Source organism: Propithecus coquereli, unplaced genomic scaffold, assembly GCF_000956105.1.
Source record: "Propithecus coquereli isolate 6110/MARCELLA unplaced genomic scaffold, Pcoq_1.0 Scaffold159, whole genome shotgun sequence".
NCBI classification, from domain to species: domain Eukaryota; kingdom Metazoa; phylum Chordata; class Mammalia; order Primates; family Indriidae; genus Propithecus; species Propithecus coquereli.
In genome coordinates this window covers 2,629,537-2,647,812 of record NW_012140413.1, presented here as the reverse complement: position 1 = coordinate 2,647,812, position 18,276 = coordinate 2,629,537, and the positions used below count along the sequence as shown (strand labels likewise).

At 33.2% G+C, this 18,276-nt stretch overlaps 1 protein-coding gene across 2 annotated transcripts in view; it reads right to left on the bottom strand.

Moving 5' to 3' along the window:
- The window catches only part of SGCZ (sarcoglycan, zeta), a 1,069,593-nt gene that overhangs the window by 20,757 nt on the left and 1,030,560 nt on the right, over positions 1 to 18,276 (bottom strand). For both annotated transcript variants that reach the window (XM_012640949.1, XM_012640950.1), the window contains one exon: positions 2,421 to 2,493. In XM_012640949.1, the coding sequence (XP_012496403.1) occupies positions 2,421 to 2,493 (73 nt within the window). The remainder of the gene's footprint in view (positions 1 to 2,420; positions 2,494 to 18,276) is intronic.

Here is an 18,276-nt window from a genome sequence, read left to right as displayed (position 1 = left end):
GCTAGGATTACAGGCGTGAGCCACCGCGCCCGGCCTATACTTGTAGGTTTAAAATGCACATGAAAACTAACACAGAAGTTGGTATATATTAAACATTCATCAAACATCTGCTCAATAAATAAATTCTGCAAATCCACTGCATTTCCCAACCAAAATATTATCTACGCTGTATAATAAACTTTAGGAATGTTCTATTCCGAAGTCTTTTATTCCTGACTGTGACAAAAACCAAAGACAACATGGGTACCTGCTCCCAAAATTATCATTGTATTTACTCAGCCAACCAATGTCACCTTGTTGATTAGAATTAAATGTTAACTAAGAGCATTTCTTATTGCTCTGAAAGGAAATTTACCAGCAAACCTTGTAAAGATCTCAGAAACACAGCTTTTAATCGTGAATCACAAATAAATAATTAAATATCACCATGATTACTGTACTTTGCTTCTATTTCAGTTTTGGAATTTATTAATAGTAACACTTGCTTTATAAGTTGCCAATCTGCTTTTAGCACTAGCTGATAAGTCTAGCTTACTGTGATGTTTAAATAATGATGAATAACTAGAAAATAAAAGCCAGAAACACTATATATTAATTACACTTTAGTTCACATTCACACTTAATGAATTTTGAGATATGTCACCAAAATAATTTTGAAAACAGTTGATTCTTATTTCTCTTTTGGCAATAGCGTCTTCGTAGTAAAAATTGTAAAATGAGTTCATAGTTACTAAAATGTTAGAAGTAAAAATGTTTCTTTCAAAACTTAGTAATGTTTAAATATTTTATTGAATAAATTGGTAATCGCTGGTATTTATATTAAAACACAGATCAAAAGCAACTGGAATCAATTCTATTCACATGTGTCTTTGTAATACAACAACACCTGCTGCCACAGTCCTTACATCACACTCATTTAGTTTCCTCATTATTCAGTTTTGCTAAGTTGCAGTAATTCAAATTAACAAATATTTATCATACACTATTATATGCAAGATACAGTGCTAGTGCTGGCTGCTCCAGCACTAAGGATAAAGAAGGAAGATGTGGATCCCATTTTAATGGAACTTGTAACATGTTAGGTGGGGAGGGAAAATTAATTGCACAATGTTGAATTACTTGCTGAGAAAAGAACTATAAATCAAGACTATGGCACATTATGAGAGCACATTAAGGGGATGTTTATACACATTCTTCAACACTTTTACATTGTTTTCTGCATAGAGTAAATAATTATTATTTTGCTCTGATAAAACATGCCTTCATCACATGAAGAGGGCCACATTTTTCTAATATTGTTCACTAGCTTTTTAAAATCTGTTACTTCAACTAGTGAGAAACTGAGTTCTTTAGGAAATTTTATCATAGAACTGTAAAGGTCTACAAAATTCACTGTTGTAAAAGTATGGCTTTTTTTGCCTTAAAATTTTTGACTTTATTTTTCTGTTTTCATTTAAGCATTTATCCACTCATTAAATGAGAAAGACTGAACATCGATCAGCATGAAATAAAAAGGATTTTTTTAACTTAATGCTTTTACTGTGTTTTCCAAGACAGAGATTCTATCTCTTAGGTGGATACTTTGATCCAACTTTAAAAGTGACTCTTAACATGGGATGTATTTTTTAGTACACTGTTGTCTTTTTTTTTCTTATATAGCAGCAAATGCATTTTGGAATGTAATTTACCTATCTGAAATTAATTATGTAAACCATCTCTAATCCCCAAATTTTAACTTATTTGTTGAAGTAAGAACATCCAGGGAGCAGACCCTACTCTAGTAGGATCTAGAGTTTAATATTTCAACTTTTATCAACAACGGTCATGATTATCCTGGGAAGAATTCAAGTAATTCTTAATGATGACACCCGACATCCTTTTGGTAGCGAGGGCTTTTACACATAACTGTGCCTCCTAGAAACACCACAATTTCAGGATGCAGCTTATTTCATTGGAAATATTAGACTGAAGAACCTATCATCACAGGGCAGTGAAGTTTGGTCCTTTTCTGCTTAGTTTCTATTTGCTTCCGTATTTCCCTCTACATGATGGTCCCTGAGATCATTCATAGCTTTCTCCCACTCTCTACTTTCTCGGTGCCTATGTATGTCACATATTTCATTATTTATGTCAGAAATAATGTCAAAGGTAAACTTCCTTTTCCTTTTCTTCTCCACATTCCTTCTGTCTGATATATTTATTTTTATATTCATTGTAAGTATATTAGGGAAAAATATAGAGAGAGTTAGAATAATGACCCACATTGCCTTGTCATCAAATACCCAACTACTTAGCATGGATCTAGAGAAGGTCAGTTCTTCATAGAAGTACATAGCACATGTTTTATTTTAGTTCTTCATATATCCAGGATGATCTACAGTGATGGGGACCATCACACAGGTGTCAGAGGGAGCACTTACCTGAGGTCTTGGGATGGTTCTGCTCTGATATGAGGCGTCTCCACAGAGTGCCCAAATACTGCTCCTTCAGTGCCTGGGGGTAGCACGAATACAGCAGTCAGTATAAGCGTGTCCACAGACACAGTGGGTTTAATCTCTATGTTTATACATCCAATATTCTTCTAAAAATGGAAAAACTGAAAGCAGGAATTCAGAAAATAAAGAGAAAAATTGGAAGAAGAGTACAAAGTAGTGAAGAGTCAAGGATGATAAATCTAAATGTCACTATGTTAACCAATTTTAAGATTATACTTTTTATAAAAGTTTAGATTGAGAATTCCCACCCTCTGATCAAAGAACAAAGAGCCACCTTTTTCCCCTATCTTATCTTTTAATTAAGTGAATTTGAAGGAGGGATAAGTCACAATACTCATTTCTGTCTTTTGATAAATAGCAGGTCATGAATGAAAATGTGGAGGTTGAGCACCATTGTGGGATATTATTAGCTATTTAAAGACATAGGTCTTCCAGGGTGTTTAGCAATCTTCGCACACACAGCTCCCGCCTTTGATTATAGTGACCATCAAATGGCAGAGAACCCCTCACGTTACTTTGACCTCTCTGCAGTCAAGGCTCTATCTAAAACCATGAACTGCTTTAATTTATTTCATTATAGTTGATTTCATATGGGGTCATGGTTTTCTTTTTCTTTTTCTTTTTTTTATTTCAGCATATTATGGGGATACAGATGTTTAGGTTACGTATGTTGCTCTTGCCCCCCCTCCCCCCCAAGTCTGAGCTTCAAGCGTGTCCATCCCCCGGATGGTGCGCATCACACTCTTTGTGTATGCATATATGCGTCCCCTCCTACCGCTTCCTCCCTCCCCGCTGCCCGACATCCAATAAATGTTATTACATGTGCACTTATGTGTTGATCAGTTAATACCAATTTGATGGTGAGTACATGTGGTGCTTGTTTTTCCATTCTTGGGATATTTCACTTAGTAGAATGGGCTCCAGCTCTAGCTTAATGGCCTCGGCACTAGCTTAATAACACAGTGCAATTCAAAAACATACATTCTAAGCCTACAGAACAAATCTGCTACTGCTTAGTGTGAAGTGTGAAAAATCATATTAAGTACATTAATTCAATAAGCAGTGATGAAATTGCCATTAGGAAATTAGAGCTTTCAAATTCCTTAAAAATAAGTGGCTATATAGGGAAATGTATTAAAACCACCAGATGACTTTAAAGAACAAAATAGCAATACAGACCTTCATGTTTAATCACAGAGGAAGAGATTTTTTTCAAAGACAGGAAGATTTCATTTGTATTATGGTTCTGAGGGCAAATTTATAAGGTTCTGCTGTAGGAAATCCCTAGGATTGCAAATCTCAGTTTATAAGCTAAAAACTATTGGCATTTGTTGACCTGTTACTTGGATTTAGTAGTTTCTTTTTTCTTTCCCCCCTGCCTAGGGTATTTAGGGTATATAATGCTTGTTTTTTTTTATCTGTTTTCACAGATTTAAAGCAATTATTTCTTTAAGGGGTTTGCTCTTTTGATATTTTGGAAGATATTTTATTTCTGCAAGTAAAAAATTTCTTAAGATCTATCTTTAAAGGTAAAATAATAATTTGGTGTTAAACTCTAATTTCGTGATTGTGGTAGGGGTGGCATTTGAAAGAATATTTCAAAGTATAAATTTGCATATCTCAAAAAGAGACTTTTTGGCATTTTATAATAAGATATAACTTCCTAAAAGGAAAATTATTCATGTATGAAGTTCACAAATTAATTTCTACTATTGTATGATTATGAAAATTTCCCAAAGTGACAGAAATATAATTAAAGAACAGTAATAAATATTTATTTTCAAACACAAAATGGTACACATTTGTGTTTGTAATGAGCACAGAATATATCAGTGAAAATAAAAAGAGAATGTCATCATAAGTTTAATTTTTCAATGAGAAAAACTGATAGAGGTCTCAATTTTAACTTTCAATATAGGAAATGATTATTTTTTTAAAGAAACATTTTTAAGGAATTAAATATATAATCATATGACCTAAGGGGCTAAACTGAAAACTGAATAAAATACCAGGAGTAATTAGCTAAATGCAGGCTTCTGGACAATCTCTCCCACCCTCCATGTTTTTATCCTGAAATGAGCCAAAGCTGTAAAAATTAATATGCAATAAAGATAATCGTAAAGGAAATTATTAAATAGTAAGGGAAGATAAAGGCCACCTTAACCAGATAAGTACTCTAACAGTATAAAAAATCAAAAGTCAAAAAATGTACCTCCCATGAATTGTAAATTTTTACAAATAGTTTATAGTAGTGCCAGAGTTAGCAATTAAATACGTATGACACTGAGTTAATTTTGAATTTCAGATAAACATCAAATCATTTTTTCATGTAAGTATATAATCTTTGCAGGAGATGTACTTGTACTAAAAACGTTTTGAGTATTCAAATAAATTCAAATTGAATTTAGATAGGTTCAAAATTAACAGGGCATCTTGTACTTTGTCTGGAACCCCTAAAAATTTGTCAACATTTATTTGGTACGAAGAGTACAGATCTCATTTATCCTCACTTCAGGAAAGGAAACACTGTGTCATGAAGTCTCACGTTGTAGTCTACAGAAACCATGGAAATCAAAAAGGAACACAGACATAAAATGGAAGGGGTTGTTCAACAGGGTACAATGTTCAATTCTGTTTGATTGTATAAGTCCTAAAAATGTTTCAGATAATGTAAAGTGACTGCAATGTTAGGGGAAAACATACACCTTTGACTATTGTAATTGTCAGAAACAAACGAGACAAACGAACTTCAGAGTCCAAAAATACTAGAAGCCATTCACATGATAATTTCTGGCTTCAAAACAAAAGGCTAAGGATAGTATATTCTGCTTTGCTGGAAACGAGAAAAAGTAGATATGGATTGTGACCCTACTTTATAAATGCCTAACATAAAATGCTACACACTGAAAAGACAAAAAAATCACTAAAATTAAATGTAAAGGTCACTCCTGATGTGGCTACCTATGTTCTAAATATTATCTATACTCTAAATGCTATTTAAATCTCTTATTGTTATACTCTAAGCTACCCGTTATTAACCCACTAACACTCATAGATCCCTATGGAAGTCATTGGCCCCACAAGAAAAGGAAACCAAAAGGAAAAGCACCAAAGAGAAGGGAAACGAAGGAACCAGAAGACTGGGACACCTCACATTGTGAAAAAGGAGGCTGGACAGGACAAGAAAATTTTATTTTAAAGTATTCTTTCTGATGTTTGCCAAAGGAGAACTTTTGCTGGTCTTTTTCCAATAAAATCTACCATGATCATGAATATTTTTTTATTTCTTTTTTTTTGAGGAGGAGGACAAAGAAGGAAGTGAGTTTTATGTACCGCTGAGTGTAGTACACAAGAGATACTACAAGAGGGATCCAGAGCCCACAGGGCAAAGGAAGTTAACAGAACATGAGCATCTATCCTCCCAGCCCTCTTCCCAGGGCAATTCACAGAGATCTTAGGAAGCAGCATAGGGATGAGGTCCTGGGCAAATTCATCTAGATCTCCAGGGGCTAAAAGGTTCTCCTTCAAATTTAAACCTGTGTTCAAACTTTTCGTAAGTCTTCACACCTTGCTTTCTTTTTCCTTTATTTGCATCTATTTTCCCTGAATCTAAACTGGTAAGGTCACAGATTGAACTAGGAACAGTTTCATTTTATTCCCAGGTCTGCCTCTGTTCGCTTTTTGATCTTTGACAAGTATTTAAAGCCCTCTGGTTCTTACTTGTAAAATTAGGTTCTGAATAACATAATCTCTAAGGTATTTCAATTTCTAACAGTTATAGCTATATGATTTTTTTTTAAAACATGTCAAACCTTGTATACAACTCTTCTCATTCCTCCTTAAATACAACTGGAAATGAGTTTGTTCCTTCAAATTGACAGAAAATACATTATTCTGGGGAAGGGATGTAGTAATTATGTTGGAAAAAAATTATTAACTGTCATTTCTTTTTCCCTGTAGAAAGAGTTCCTCTGAATCCTGAAAGCATCATTACCTTCTAAAAGAAGTAATGCCAACCCATTTCAACATACTCCATGTGTTCTATTGTGTTATTTCAATGATCTAAATAGTGATATTGCTTCTGGCTAACTCCACAAAATACAATCTATACATTGGCAGAGTAATTTCATCAAATCTATTGGTACCTCACCTGTACAAAAAGCTGTAATTATTTTCTCAAACACTGTTTTTGCCCAGCCTTCAATACTTCTGTAATCTGATCTGTTCATTTGCTCAGACATCTTTTCTTCTACTCATCTATAAAATCTCTTTACTAATTTTCCCAAGTCTTATAGGCATTACATGATCTCTTCATTCTCTGAACATATTACATATAACACTCATTTGGAACTTATAATAACTGTTCTGAAATTCTATGTTTTTAAGTTTATGTGCTGTTCCTTTTCTACGCTAAAATAAAAATTGAAGACATATTCCTTATATGCTACCTATTTTTGTAAACAACACAATGTCTTCTAAATACGAGTTAATTAATAAATATTGATAAAGATCAATATTTCAAAGACCTTCTCGAAATCCTTGAAAGCTTTTTCCTCCTGTTTTTTATCCTAGTTTGATTAATGCTACAACCATATCCCAAAAACCCAAGTAAGAAACTGGGGAAATATACTGAGATGCCTTTTCATGTTCAATTCTCTTATTAGTGCACTTCTGTCCACAGCTTCAGTATCACTGACATTATATTTTCTGCTAATTATTCCTTGATACTACTGCCAAATATTGTTCTAAAACACAAAACTGTAATTCTCACTTAAAATGCTTTGGGAATCCAATTTTCTATAGAAGTTAAGCCCAAATGCCTCAGTAGGACTTACTGCACTCCCGAGACAATAAAACTTTCTAGGATGTGCCATGTTTATGGACTGTCCTGGGTACTGCTTCTCATTCCCAGCATACAGCCACCTATTTGATGGTAATTTCTACTCATTCTCTAAGATCTGATTCTAGATTATATTCTCTATGAAACACTTTCTGCATCCTCATTGCTCTTCCTCCCTCTGTCCAACTTCCCCAGGTCTTTGTAAAAAGTACTGATATGGCACTTAAACATTGCGTTGCAATTTGCTTTAAGCTCTTACCCAGTAACTTATGAGTTTCTCGAAATCAAGGACTTTGTCTTAATCAAATTTTTGCACTTAGCACTGATCAAGAATTCTAATTTATAGTTGAGGATCAGTAAATGAAAGAAAGAATGAAAATGAAAGAATTAATAAAAGTATGAATAAATCAAATTTTTGATTTTATAATTGATATGTAAAACATGCTAAGTTTTTATTTCCTAGCATATTTTTTTTGTTTGATGCTTTAACAAAAATTAGGTCATCCTGAGGTGATGGTCTGAATTTATTGAAGCTCTTATTATGAGCCTAGCCAATGTTAATTTTTTTAGTAGAACAGGGAAATGATATTCTTAAATTGTTCTTTCAAATTAAAATTCAAAAAATAATACTGTCTATTTGAAACTGGGGAATAAGATGCCAAGATTTCTGAAAAGAAATTATTTCGAAATCTATTTTTACTTTTCATTCAGCATTTTTTCATAATTTTAAAAATATCAGGGCACTTAATCTCAGATGCCAAATCATGTCCTCTCATCCACTTCTAAAGGTTTTCAATAGATAAAAAGAGATAATGAAAAAGATACTCGGTGATTAGATGAAAAAATACATTAGAATAAAGCTATTTTTTCAAGATGAAGTACATTTCAAAAGTAAATTATTGCTTAGTAATAAAAAATTAGATTAAAATATATTATGACTGAAAATGATACAGAGTTCCTTCTTGCTTGGATTTTATAGCCTTCAGTAGCTTGTGTTTCACTACTAGCATTGTCACTAAAATAAAAAAAAAACCTTTTAAAAAGTATTCAACTGGTTTATTTTAAATAACTATTATAAAGTAACATTATGTCTTAGAAAATTTCCATTCTTGTTTCAAATTATAAAGGTTGTTGTTGTTGTTAAAGTGAGTAACATCATACAAGAAGTAAGAAAATAGGAATCAGGCTCAAAGTTAGATAAAGTTTTCTATTCAGTTAAATTATTGTGTAGCAATATTTATTCTGTCAGTTCACTGCATAATGTTACAGAAAACATATAGTTTCTCTAACAGAGTAACATTAGAGAGGACACATGATATAACTGAAAATTTGAGTTAAAGGTCAATTTGGTGTATCACTAGCAATGTGACATTGAATAAGACATTTAATTATTTGAAATCTTAATTTTTTCATATGTAAAATAAAAAGTTTTTGTTTTATCTTCCTCATAGAACTGTGTAAAGTTTTTAAAAAAGACTATATTATGTTATATACCTATACATACAAATATTTATATACATATATTACACTAAAATGTGTACTTCACAATTGCTTAGCATTTTTGGTATGTTAGAAGTCAGTTTAAAAGATTTAGTGAGCTACAGTGATTCAGGGATATGAAAATTCTCATTTGCTGCTGATAAGAGGTTGAAATGACAAAAACCTTCTGGTCCCTACCCTTTGAACAAATAATTCAATTTCAAATAATTTATCCTAATGAGATAGTCATTTATGTGTAGAAAAATGTAGCTACAAGGAAGTTAACAATAGCACTATGTAAGTTCATTAGGTACAACCAAAATGTTCAACAATGGGGAATAATTTAATAAACTACTGTGATTCAACAAAATGGAATCACTCATTACTCATTTATTGCATGACAGGTAAAATAAATGTCATGGAACCTTTTGAAATATTAGAATACCAATCAATGGAATGACCTAAGATGAATGTTAGAGATCCATAAGATATGCATAATGACGATATTCTTAAAGAGTCTTTTATAAAATCTTCACTGGTTAATTCCAGTCAGCAGCCACCTTTACAAATTATAGTCAGCTTCATTTTCCCTCACCTTTTTTTAAAGGATTTTTTCTTTTTCCCTCATCGCCATATCCCCTTATCCCCCCATCCTCAAACATATTTTTAAATATGCAGAGAAATTTGGGAAACATTATCTCGTCCTAAAGGATTTTACTTAGCTATATAGAAGAGCTTTTAAAGTAATTTTGCTAAAAAGTAAGCCAGCTACCCCAACAATTCTTTTTAAAAGATAGCATTATTCAATTTGATGTCATTTTAAATAGAAGTATGTTGTCATCTCCTTAAGAGATAAAATGACTTTTTAAGTCTATATTGTCTAAAGATAAATTAGACTGACATGAGAAATTATGAGATATCTGTCACGAGGTGTTGAAAGGGAGAATGACCACATTACAAATCCTTAAGAGAGAAAATTCAAACTTAGTTAGAAGGACAGAATGAAGTTTAAGATACATTTTAAAGCTCAGGTTCCACGACATTTATTTTACCTGTCATACAATAAAGGAGTGATGCTATAAATAGACTGCTGTAAGTTTATTTTGATCCACGTATCTTAAAGGTCAAAATAACAAAGATAATTATCAATAATTAGCAATTAATAATTCATTTGATTGATCAGTCATAAATGTAAAAGGAGTCATGAAATGAAACAGAAATTTTTAGCCAATTTTGCTTGAGTTTCATGTTTATATGTGGGAAAAAGAGTGATATTAAATGATTTGTAAGTAAATGAGAAATTGATCCTATAAATGAGTATTATACTAGAGATTTGAAAAAAAAATTATATTGGGATTAAATCATTCTTAAACATTTTCCTTCTTATTCTATGTATGTTACATATGCATCATGTCCAGAACCATGATCAAAACCTATATATTCTATTTTCTGCATAAAATGGTCAAAATTCCCTGGTTCCCCTCTGATTTCAGCACCAGATGTGAAGGACAGCTCCAGGACACCTCACATTCTTATTCACTTCCTCCCACCACAAGCATGTGCTGAGCATCTCTCTGCTTCTCAGAGCTCCAAGAAGCATACTTAGCACACGCAGCACCAAAGGGCCACCACGAAATGCCTTGCCAGGGAGTCAACACCCCTGAGGGCTACCCTGCAACCCAATGGGGGAAAGGGCTGATGAATAAATGCACTGGCTCCTATCTTTCTGTTGGACAATTATGAAAGGCATTTTGGGAATTCTTTCCAGTTTGGTCAAAGGCTAAATTCGTTTTCAGTTTGGCCACGTTTTGAAGAGGAAAATACTTTGCCCTAATTTTCAGCTAGTTGTACAGTGTTTTCTCATATATAATAGCCTGATCCTCACATTGACCTTGCGAGGAGATCAGAAACTCACATATGAAGAAGCTGACACTACCGCTACTAATAACAATACCGATATTCATGGCTAACATGTACTGAATATTTAAACGACTTCCATCATTGCACTAAGCTCTGAACAATATTAAGTCAAATACTATAATTCACACAACAAAACACTGAGAGAAATAAAATAATATCTTCATTTTGTAACTGAGGAAATGGAGGCACAGAGAGGGTGAATAACTCACCCAAAGGCAGACAGCTTTTACATGACCCAGGTTTAGAAAAAGTTCAAACTAGTTAGGGCTAGAGCACAGATATGATAACTCCTAGTTCAGCTTATTGTTTTGTTTTGCTTTTTAATTAAAAATTTTATACAATATATTTATAAATATTTACGAGGTACATGTGAAATTTTCTTACATGCATAGAATGTTTAATGATCAAATTAGGATATTTAGGGTATCCATCACTCAAGTACTTATTATTTCTATATATTGGGTACATTTCAAGTTCTCTCTTCTGGCTATTTTGAAAAAATACAAATACATTGTTGTTAACCATAGTCACCCTACTCTTCTATCAAACATTAGAACTTGTTCCCTCTATCTAACTGTATGTTTGTACCCATTAACCAACCTCTCTTCTCAGTCTCCTATACACTCTTCTCAGTCTCTGGGATCTATCATTTCACTTAATAACTGCATGTTGTTTTGTTTTTATTACCAATCCTGAATTCAAGAAGGTAGGAAAACTTCATTTCTTGCTGCTATCTTCCAGGAGCTCCCAATTTAGTGAGTAAAAATATTGTTTAATGAAATAGATCAAATATTGATTGGTGTGTCAGGCAAAATATTGCTTTTCCCTCCCCCTAGAGATCTTCAACCTAATCCCTGAAATCTGTGAATATGCTACCTTATGGGCACAGGGGAATTCAGATGGCAAATGGAATTAAGATTGCTAATTGGATTATCTTAAAGCAGGATTATCCTGTATTATCTAAGAGAGCCCAAAATAATCACAAGGATCATTAAAACTGGAAGAGAGAGACAGAAGAGGGAGAATCAGAGATAGACACTTGTGGCAGCATGACAGAGACTTGGCTGATATTGCTGGCTTTCAAGACAGAGCAAGGGGCATGAATTTCGAAGGCCTCTGGAAGCTGGAAAAGGCAAAGAAATGGATTCTTCCAGAAATGAGCACAGCCCAGCAATCACCTTGATTTTAGCTCAGTGAAAACACTTCAAACTTCTAACCTCTAGAACTATTATATACATAACACATTCATGTTTCTTAAGCCTCTAAATTTTTGGTTAATTATTACAGCAGCAACAGGAAATTAATACAGCTACTTAATAAGTAAAAAATGCAGGCAACCCATTCAAGCTTATAATATCTTTTTCCTTTTACCTTCCCTCTCTCCCTCCCTCTCTCTCTTCCTACCTTTATGGTGAGATGAAAGGTTTCCCTGCTTATCATTTCTATGGCCATGAAAATTTTACCCAATTTATGCAAAGCACACCCACAAAACCCACAGGTGAAGTTAGAAATAAAATTTGTTTTTACATACTCTAGCAAGTATGAAGACGACAGTCAGCTTGATTAATGAAGATACAGTTGACTCAAAACTAAAACTAGTTCTTTCTCAAATGGCAATAGACCTTTTAAACTGCAGACCAAGTTTGTATTACTGTTTTCCCAAATTGATTGTAATATCAATCATTTATCTTAATCTCTTCCTTTGACATTGTCAGGCATATCCTACACTTTCAATTTACATAGCTATATCAAGATAGAGAGGTTTCTCCAGGAGTATCTGTGATTTAGTTGAGGAAGTGAGATATATAGTATTTAAATATGCTCATTCCTCTTCACCTCTAACTTTTTCCAGCCTACTAAATAAATCTGCTTGAAATAATAACCTAGCTACTAAATAAATCAGATCCTAGAAGCTCTTCTTTTTGTTGTAGAAATTCTTGTTCAGGATCTGAATGTACTAAATACACATCAAAGTAAGACACAGATAAAATGAAGTAGAAATGAGACTGAACTATTAGTGAAGAGACACAGTTCTAGTTCCTGGCGTGTCACTGATAGCTGTGTGTATTTCCTACAAATCACTTAGCCTGAGATACAGTTTGCAAAATGAAGATAACATTAAATAATACACATCCCCCTAAGTACTCGGCAGTAAATGAATTACTTCAAATAACTGTACTTGGCAAATGCTATGCCTGTATGTTATCAATTTCATTACTTGGATTAATTTTATTATTGTGATAATGTTTTATTTTTTGATTTAGAATTTGGTATGTATGTCCTACATTTATTTTTCATTTTAACTCTCCTTTTTGTGATCTTACATCAGATTTTATTTCAATATCTCTGAAGGACCTACTAAATTACTTCTGTTACATTGGACTGAATATAATGCAGTACTACTTAAAATGTTTGAAATTATTTTGTATGTAGTGAAGTGTATATGAGAGAGATACAGAGGGAAATTATAAACAATTACATTTAGGAAGTCTTTACAGTAAATGCTACAGAGGAAGAGAGTCATTTCATTAATACATAATAGTAAAGTAACGCTTTTATGTCTGTTCTAATAATACTAATGCTAATACTTTCTAATATTTATTGACCATTTATGTGTCAGATAACATGCTTGCATGGATCAGCTCATATTAAATCAATGAAAATCCAGAGAGGTATTGTTATTTATTATCCCCCTGGTTTACAGATGAGGAGCTGATAATTTTGAAACTTATTAACTAAATTGCCCATGATTACTCTTACAGAAAGCAGTGGAGTTACAATGCCAGAGGCAGTGCTCTTAATGACTACACCTTGATCCCTGCAATAATTACTTCCCAGCATGCTCCTCGTCCAACCCAACCCCCTCCCCATCCTACCCTTCAAAACAGTTGCATTGTCATGAAATTGAACATGTTGGTATTCACTGATTATCATTATCCAGAGCTTATTTTTTTTGAATAATTCCCTGATGGCTAGTTCTTTGTGGGCCAAAGTTAAGAATTTCTCTTAGTGTTTTCCATCAAAACAGTAACTCAAAATGACTGCTAAATGGTCACTGTTTGTCAAATTGGGGGTAGAACCAATAATAATGAGAGAGCATTAGAATACAACTTATTTCACTTAGAAGTTTATTTTGTGCCTTCTTCCCATTTTTTCTATTGTTTTCAAACAGTTTTGGCTAAAGACATTTCTTTTATTTAAAAGTGCCACTTTTCATCATGACCTCTAAAAGGCAGAATCAGTCTTAACAGTTTGAAATAATAATTAGTGCTCATTTTTGTCTGAATTTTTATTTGATTCATGTGCAATGTAAGTAACTACAGACTTCTTATATTCTGTGGAAAACCCATAACTTTTGAGGGTTTTAAATATGCTTATCCAATTAGAAAACACATATGGTCTAAGTAATGCTAAGAATGATTGACAAGAAAGTAATGCATACAACCCTTAACCTTGGAATAGACTGGTTAGAACGTCATGGGGTTTGAACAACCTTTTTTTTTTCCCTAAAACATTTGTTTAAGAACTATTTCCTTTTCCCATTGGAATATTTTACTTTCTGTAAGTATTATTAAAAATCAGAATTTTAAAACATTATAAAAATCATTAAATAAAATTATCAATAATCATAAAAAGGCCATAAATGGTATTTATGAAAATTAATCAATTCATCAGTCTGAACTTGCTGATGATCTTTGCCTATGGTCCTTTGAATGTAGGAAGCATATGTTTTTTGTTACCTTCTTTCTTCTGCTTTTTCCTTTTTTTTTTTTTTGTGAGACAGAGTCTTGCTCTGTAGCCCTGGCTAAAATGCAGTAGCATCATCGTAGCTCACAGCAACCTCAAATTACTAGATTAAAGCGATTCCCCTGCCTCATCCTCATAAGTAGCTGGGACTACAGACACTCACCACTATGCCTGGCTAATTTTTCTATTTTTAGTAGAGATGAGGTCTCGCTCTTGCTCAGGCTGGTCTTGAACTCCTGCCCTTAAGCAATTCTCCTCCTTTGGCCTCCCAGAGTGCTAGGATTACAGGTGTGAACCACTGTGCCCTGCCTCTTCTACTTTTTTCTCTCCTGGTCAGGAGTGTTCTTTCTGGTTCTTACTGTTTTCCGAATCATTTTTTTTGTCATTTTTATTTTTAATCTTGTAATTGGCACATAATTATATATATGTATGGGGTACAATATGGTGTTTTGCTACACATTTACATTGTGTAATGATCAAATCAGGGTAATTAGCATCTCTATCACCTCGAACATTTATCATTTCTTCGTAGTGGAACACCAGAAATTATTTTTCCTTTCTAATTGTAACTTTATACCCACCGACCAATCTTCCCCTTCTCCCCACTCTCCCCTCCCCTCCCTACTTTTATGAGATCAACATTTTTAGATTCCAAGATGAATGATATTATGCAGCATGTACCTTTCTGTGCCTGGCTTATTTCACTTAACATATGTCCTCCAGTTCAACCATGTTGTCACAAATGACAAGATTTCATTCTTTTTTTGTGGCTGAAGAGCATTCCATTGTGTACATATACCACACTTCATTTATCTATTGAACTGTTCTTAGATATTTAAGTCGATTCTGTATCTTGGCTATGTTTTTGACATTTTGAGTCATTTGCCAGTCTTGTTTCTTTTACTTTATATTTTTGGCTTCTATAGGGATTCTTATTTTACACCATAATTAAATTTTTTGTGATTACTAATCACATATATGTATACATGGGTAGACTTGGCATTCATTAGAAATCAATTGGCCATATATGTATGGGTTTATTTCTATAATTTGAATTTTTATTCCATTGATCTGTATATCTACACTTACACCAGTTGCATTGTTTTGATTACTATAACTGTGTGTTAAGTTTTGAAATCATGAACTGTGAATCCTCTGACTTTGTTTATCTTTTTCAAGATTATTTTGGTCATTTGGGGCCCCTTTCATTCCACATGAATTTTGGGATCAGGTTTTCAATTTCTGCCAAAAAAAAAGGCTATGGTAATTTTGATAAAGAGTGCATTGAATCTGAATACTACTTGGGTAATATTGACATTTTAAGAATATTAAGTTTTCTTACCAATGAATGTGAGATGTCTTTCCATTTATTTGGATCTTTTGAAAATTTTTCTTAGCAATAGTTTGTAGTTTTCAGCATACGGGTCATTTACCTCCTTGCTTAAATTTATTCCTAAGTATGTTATTATTTCGCATGTTCTTGTCAATGGAATTACTTTCTTTGTATCTTTTTTGAATTTTTCATTGCAAGTGTATAGAAACACCACTGATTTATGCTTAGCTTTCTCTTTTTCAAGATGTAAAGTTAAATTGTTGAGATTTTTCTTCTTTTTAACATATGTTACAGTTTTAAATTTCCTTCTGAAATCTTTTGCTGCATTCCATAAGGTTAAGTATATTGTTTTCATTGGTTTCTGACTTTTAAAAATCTATTATAATTTGTTTATTTACCAATTGGTTAAGGGTATGTTGTTTAATGTCTACATGTTTATAAATATTCCATTTTTCCTTTCATTATTGATTTTTATCTTAATTCCATTTTGCTTTGAAAAGATACTGTGTGTGATTTCAATCTCTTTCAATTTCCTGAAACTTGATTTATGACCTAATATGTAGTCTATGATGTACTTATGTTCACAGAAAAACCTGTGCATGATGTTCATAGTAGATTTATTTATAATAGCCAAAACCTAGAAGCAACCCTAGTGTTTCAAATGAATGAGTGATTAAATAAACTGTGATACATTCATTCCATAGAATACTACTCAGGAATGAAAAGAAAGCTACTGATATATGCAAAAATATGACGAATCTCCAGGAAATTATGCTAAGTGAAAAAAATTCCAATCCCAAAAGATAATTAGCTACTGTAGGATTTAAATATAACATTGAAAATGTCAAAATTACAAAATTAAAGAACAGTTAAATGATTGCCAGGTGTTAAAGTGAGAGTAGGAGGGAAGTGGGTGTGGTTTCAAGAATACAGGAAAGGATCCCTGATGGAACTGTTCTATGTCTTAACTGCATCAATGACAACATCCTACATGCAACACTGTAGGATAGATTTGTAAGATGTTACCATCAAGGAAAACTGGGTGAATTTAGCAAGGAATCTCTTTATATCATTTCTCACAACTGCATGGAAATTTATTAATATTTCACAATCAAAGTTCATAAGTGGTGTTCAGCTGGTAATTTCTTCAATAAAGTCATAATTTGGAGGCTTTAACCTGAGCACTCACCTGGGCAGGTAAGCCTGTTTAAAACTTCCAGAACAATGTTTTGACCTTGTTGCAAAGTGAGCTCTAGCTTACCTCTGAGCACGAGTATGAGAGTTAAAGGAATTACAGTTATCTAACCTGACCAGAGTAATCAGGAATGAGACTCTATTTCAGCAATGAAATGATACATACCACAGAGCAAGGTGACCACAGGTTTGATATTGTCACTTACAAAGAGAACAAAAAGAGAAATAAAATGGACCCAAACTGCAGGATCCTCTTTCATTCAATAGGGCAGAAGGACTATGTTTCAGCCACTCAACAGGTACTGCAATCTTCAATAGTTTGCAATTCAGCTACTATAAAAGCCCTACCAAGGCATTTGGACATTGAAGGGTAATAAGCTAAGGAACATATAGCCACTGATGTATTTAGATTCTCTGAAATGTATCAGTGCATCAAAGCCACATCATTAGAAACCTACAAGCCTACACTGTTATTTTATTTTCCTATATAAAGGTCTTCACAGAGTTGAAATTTAATATTTATACCTGATTTTTTAAAGATTTAACAAAATAATTTACCACATTACTTTGGACTGGATTGTATACCCCTCCAAATTCATATGTTAAAGTCCTAACCCTCAATGTGGTGGCAGTTGGAGATGGTGCCTTTGGGAGATAATTAAGAGTAGATGAGGTCATGAGGGTGGGGCCCTCTTGATGAGATTGGTTTCCTTATGATAAGAAGCAGAGACAACTAGGCTCTCTCTGCCATGTGGGGACACAGCAAAAAGGCACCTGTCTGCAACCTAGTAAGGTGTCCTCAGACGCCTCAGATCTCAGACTTCCAACCTCCAAAACTGAAGAAAATAAATTTCTGTTGCTTTAGCCACTCAATCCATGGTATTTCGTTATGGCAGCCCAAGCCAACCAAGACATATATGCAGAATATGTCTCTATATTTTACAAAATGTTATCTGTGGTTTATTAATTATGCTTTTCAAATTTTTAGTTTTTATGGGAAATAATTTTAAATTTAAAGTCATATGTATAATTTTAAAAACTCTTGTATATCGTTTGGGACCCCATTCAAATTTTGCTAAGTCTGATTGTCTTTAAAATATGTCTGCAAATTCTTTAGCACTTCTTTCATAAAACGGTGGAGGTTGTTTCAGAAAATTTGATAAAGCTTCCTTCTCTCTCTCTCTCTCTCTCTCTCTCGGCTTACTCTTCAAATATTACCTACCCATCTTCTTTTATCTTTCTTTTTATATTTTCTCAAGACACCTTCA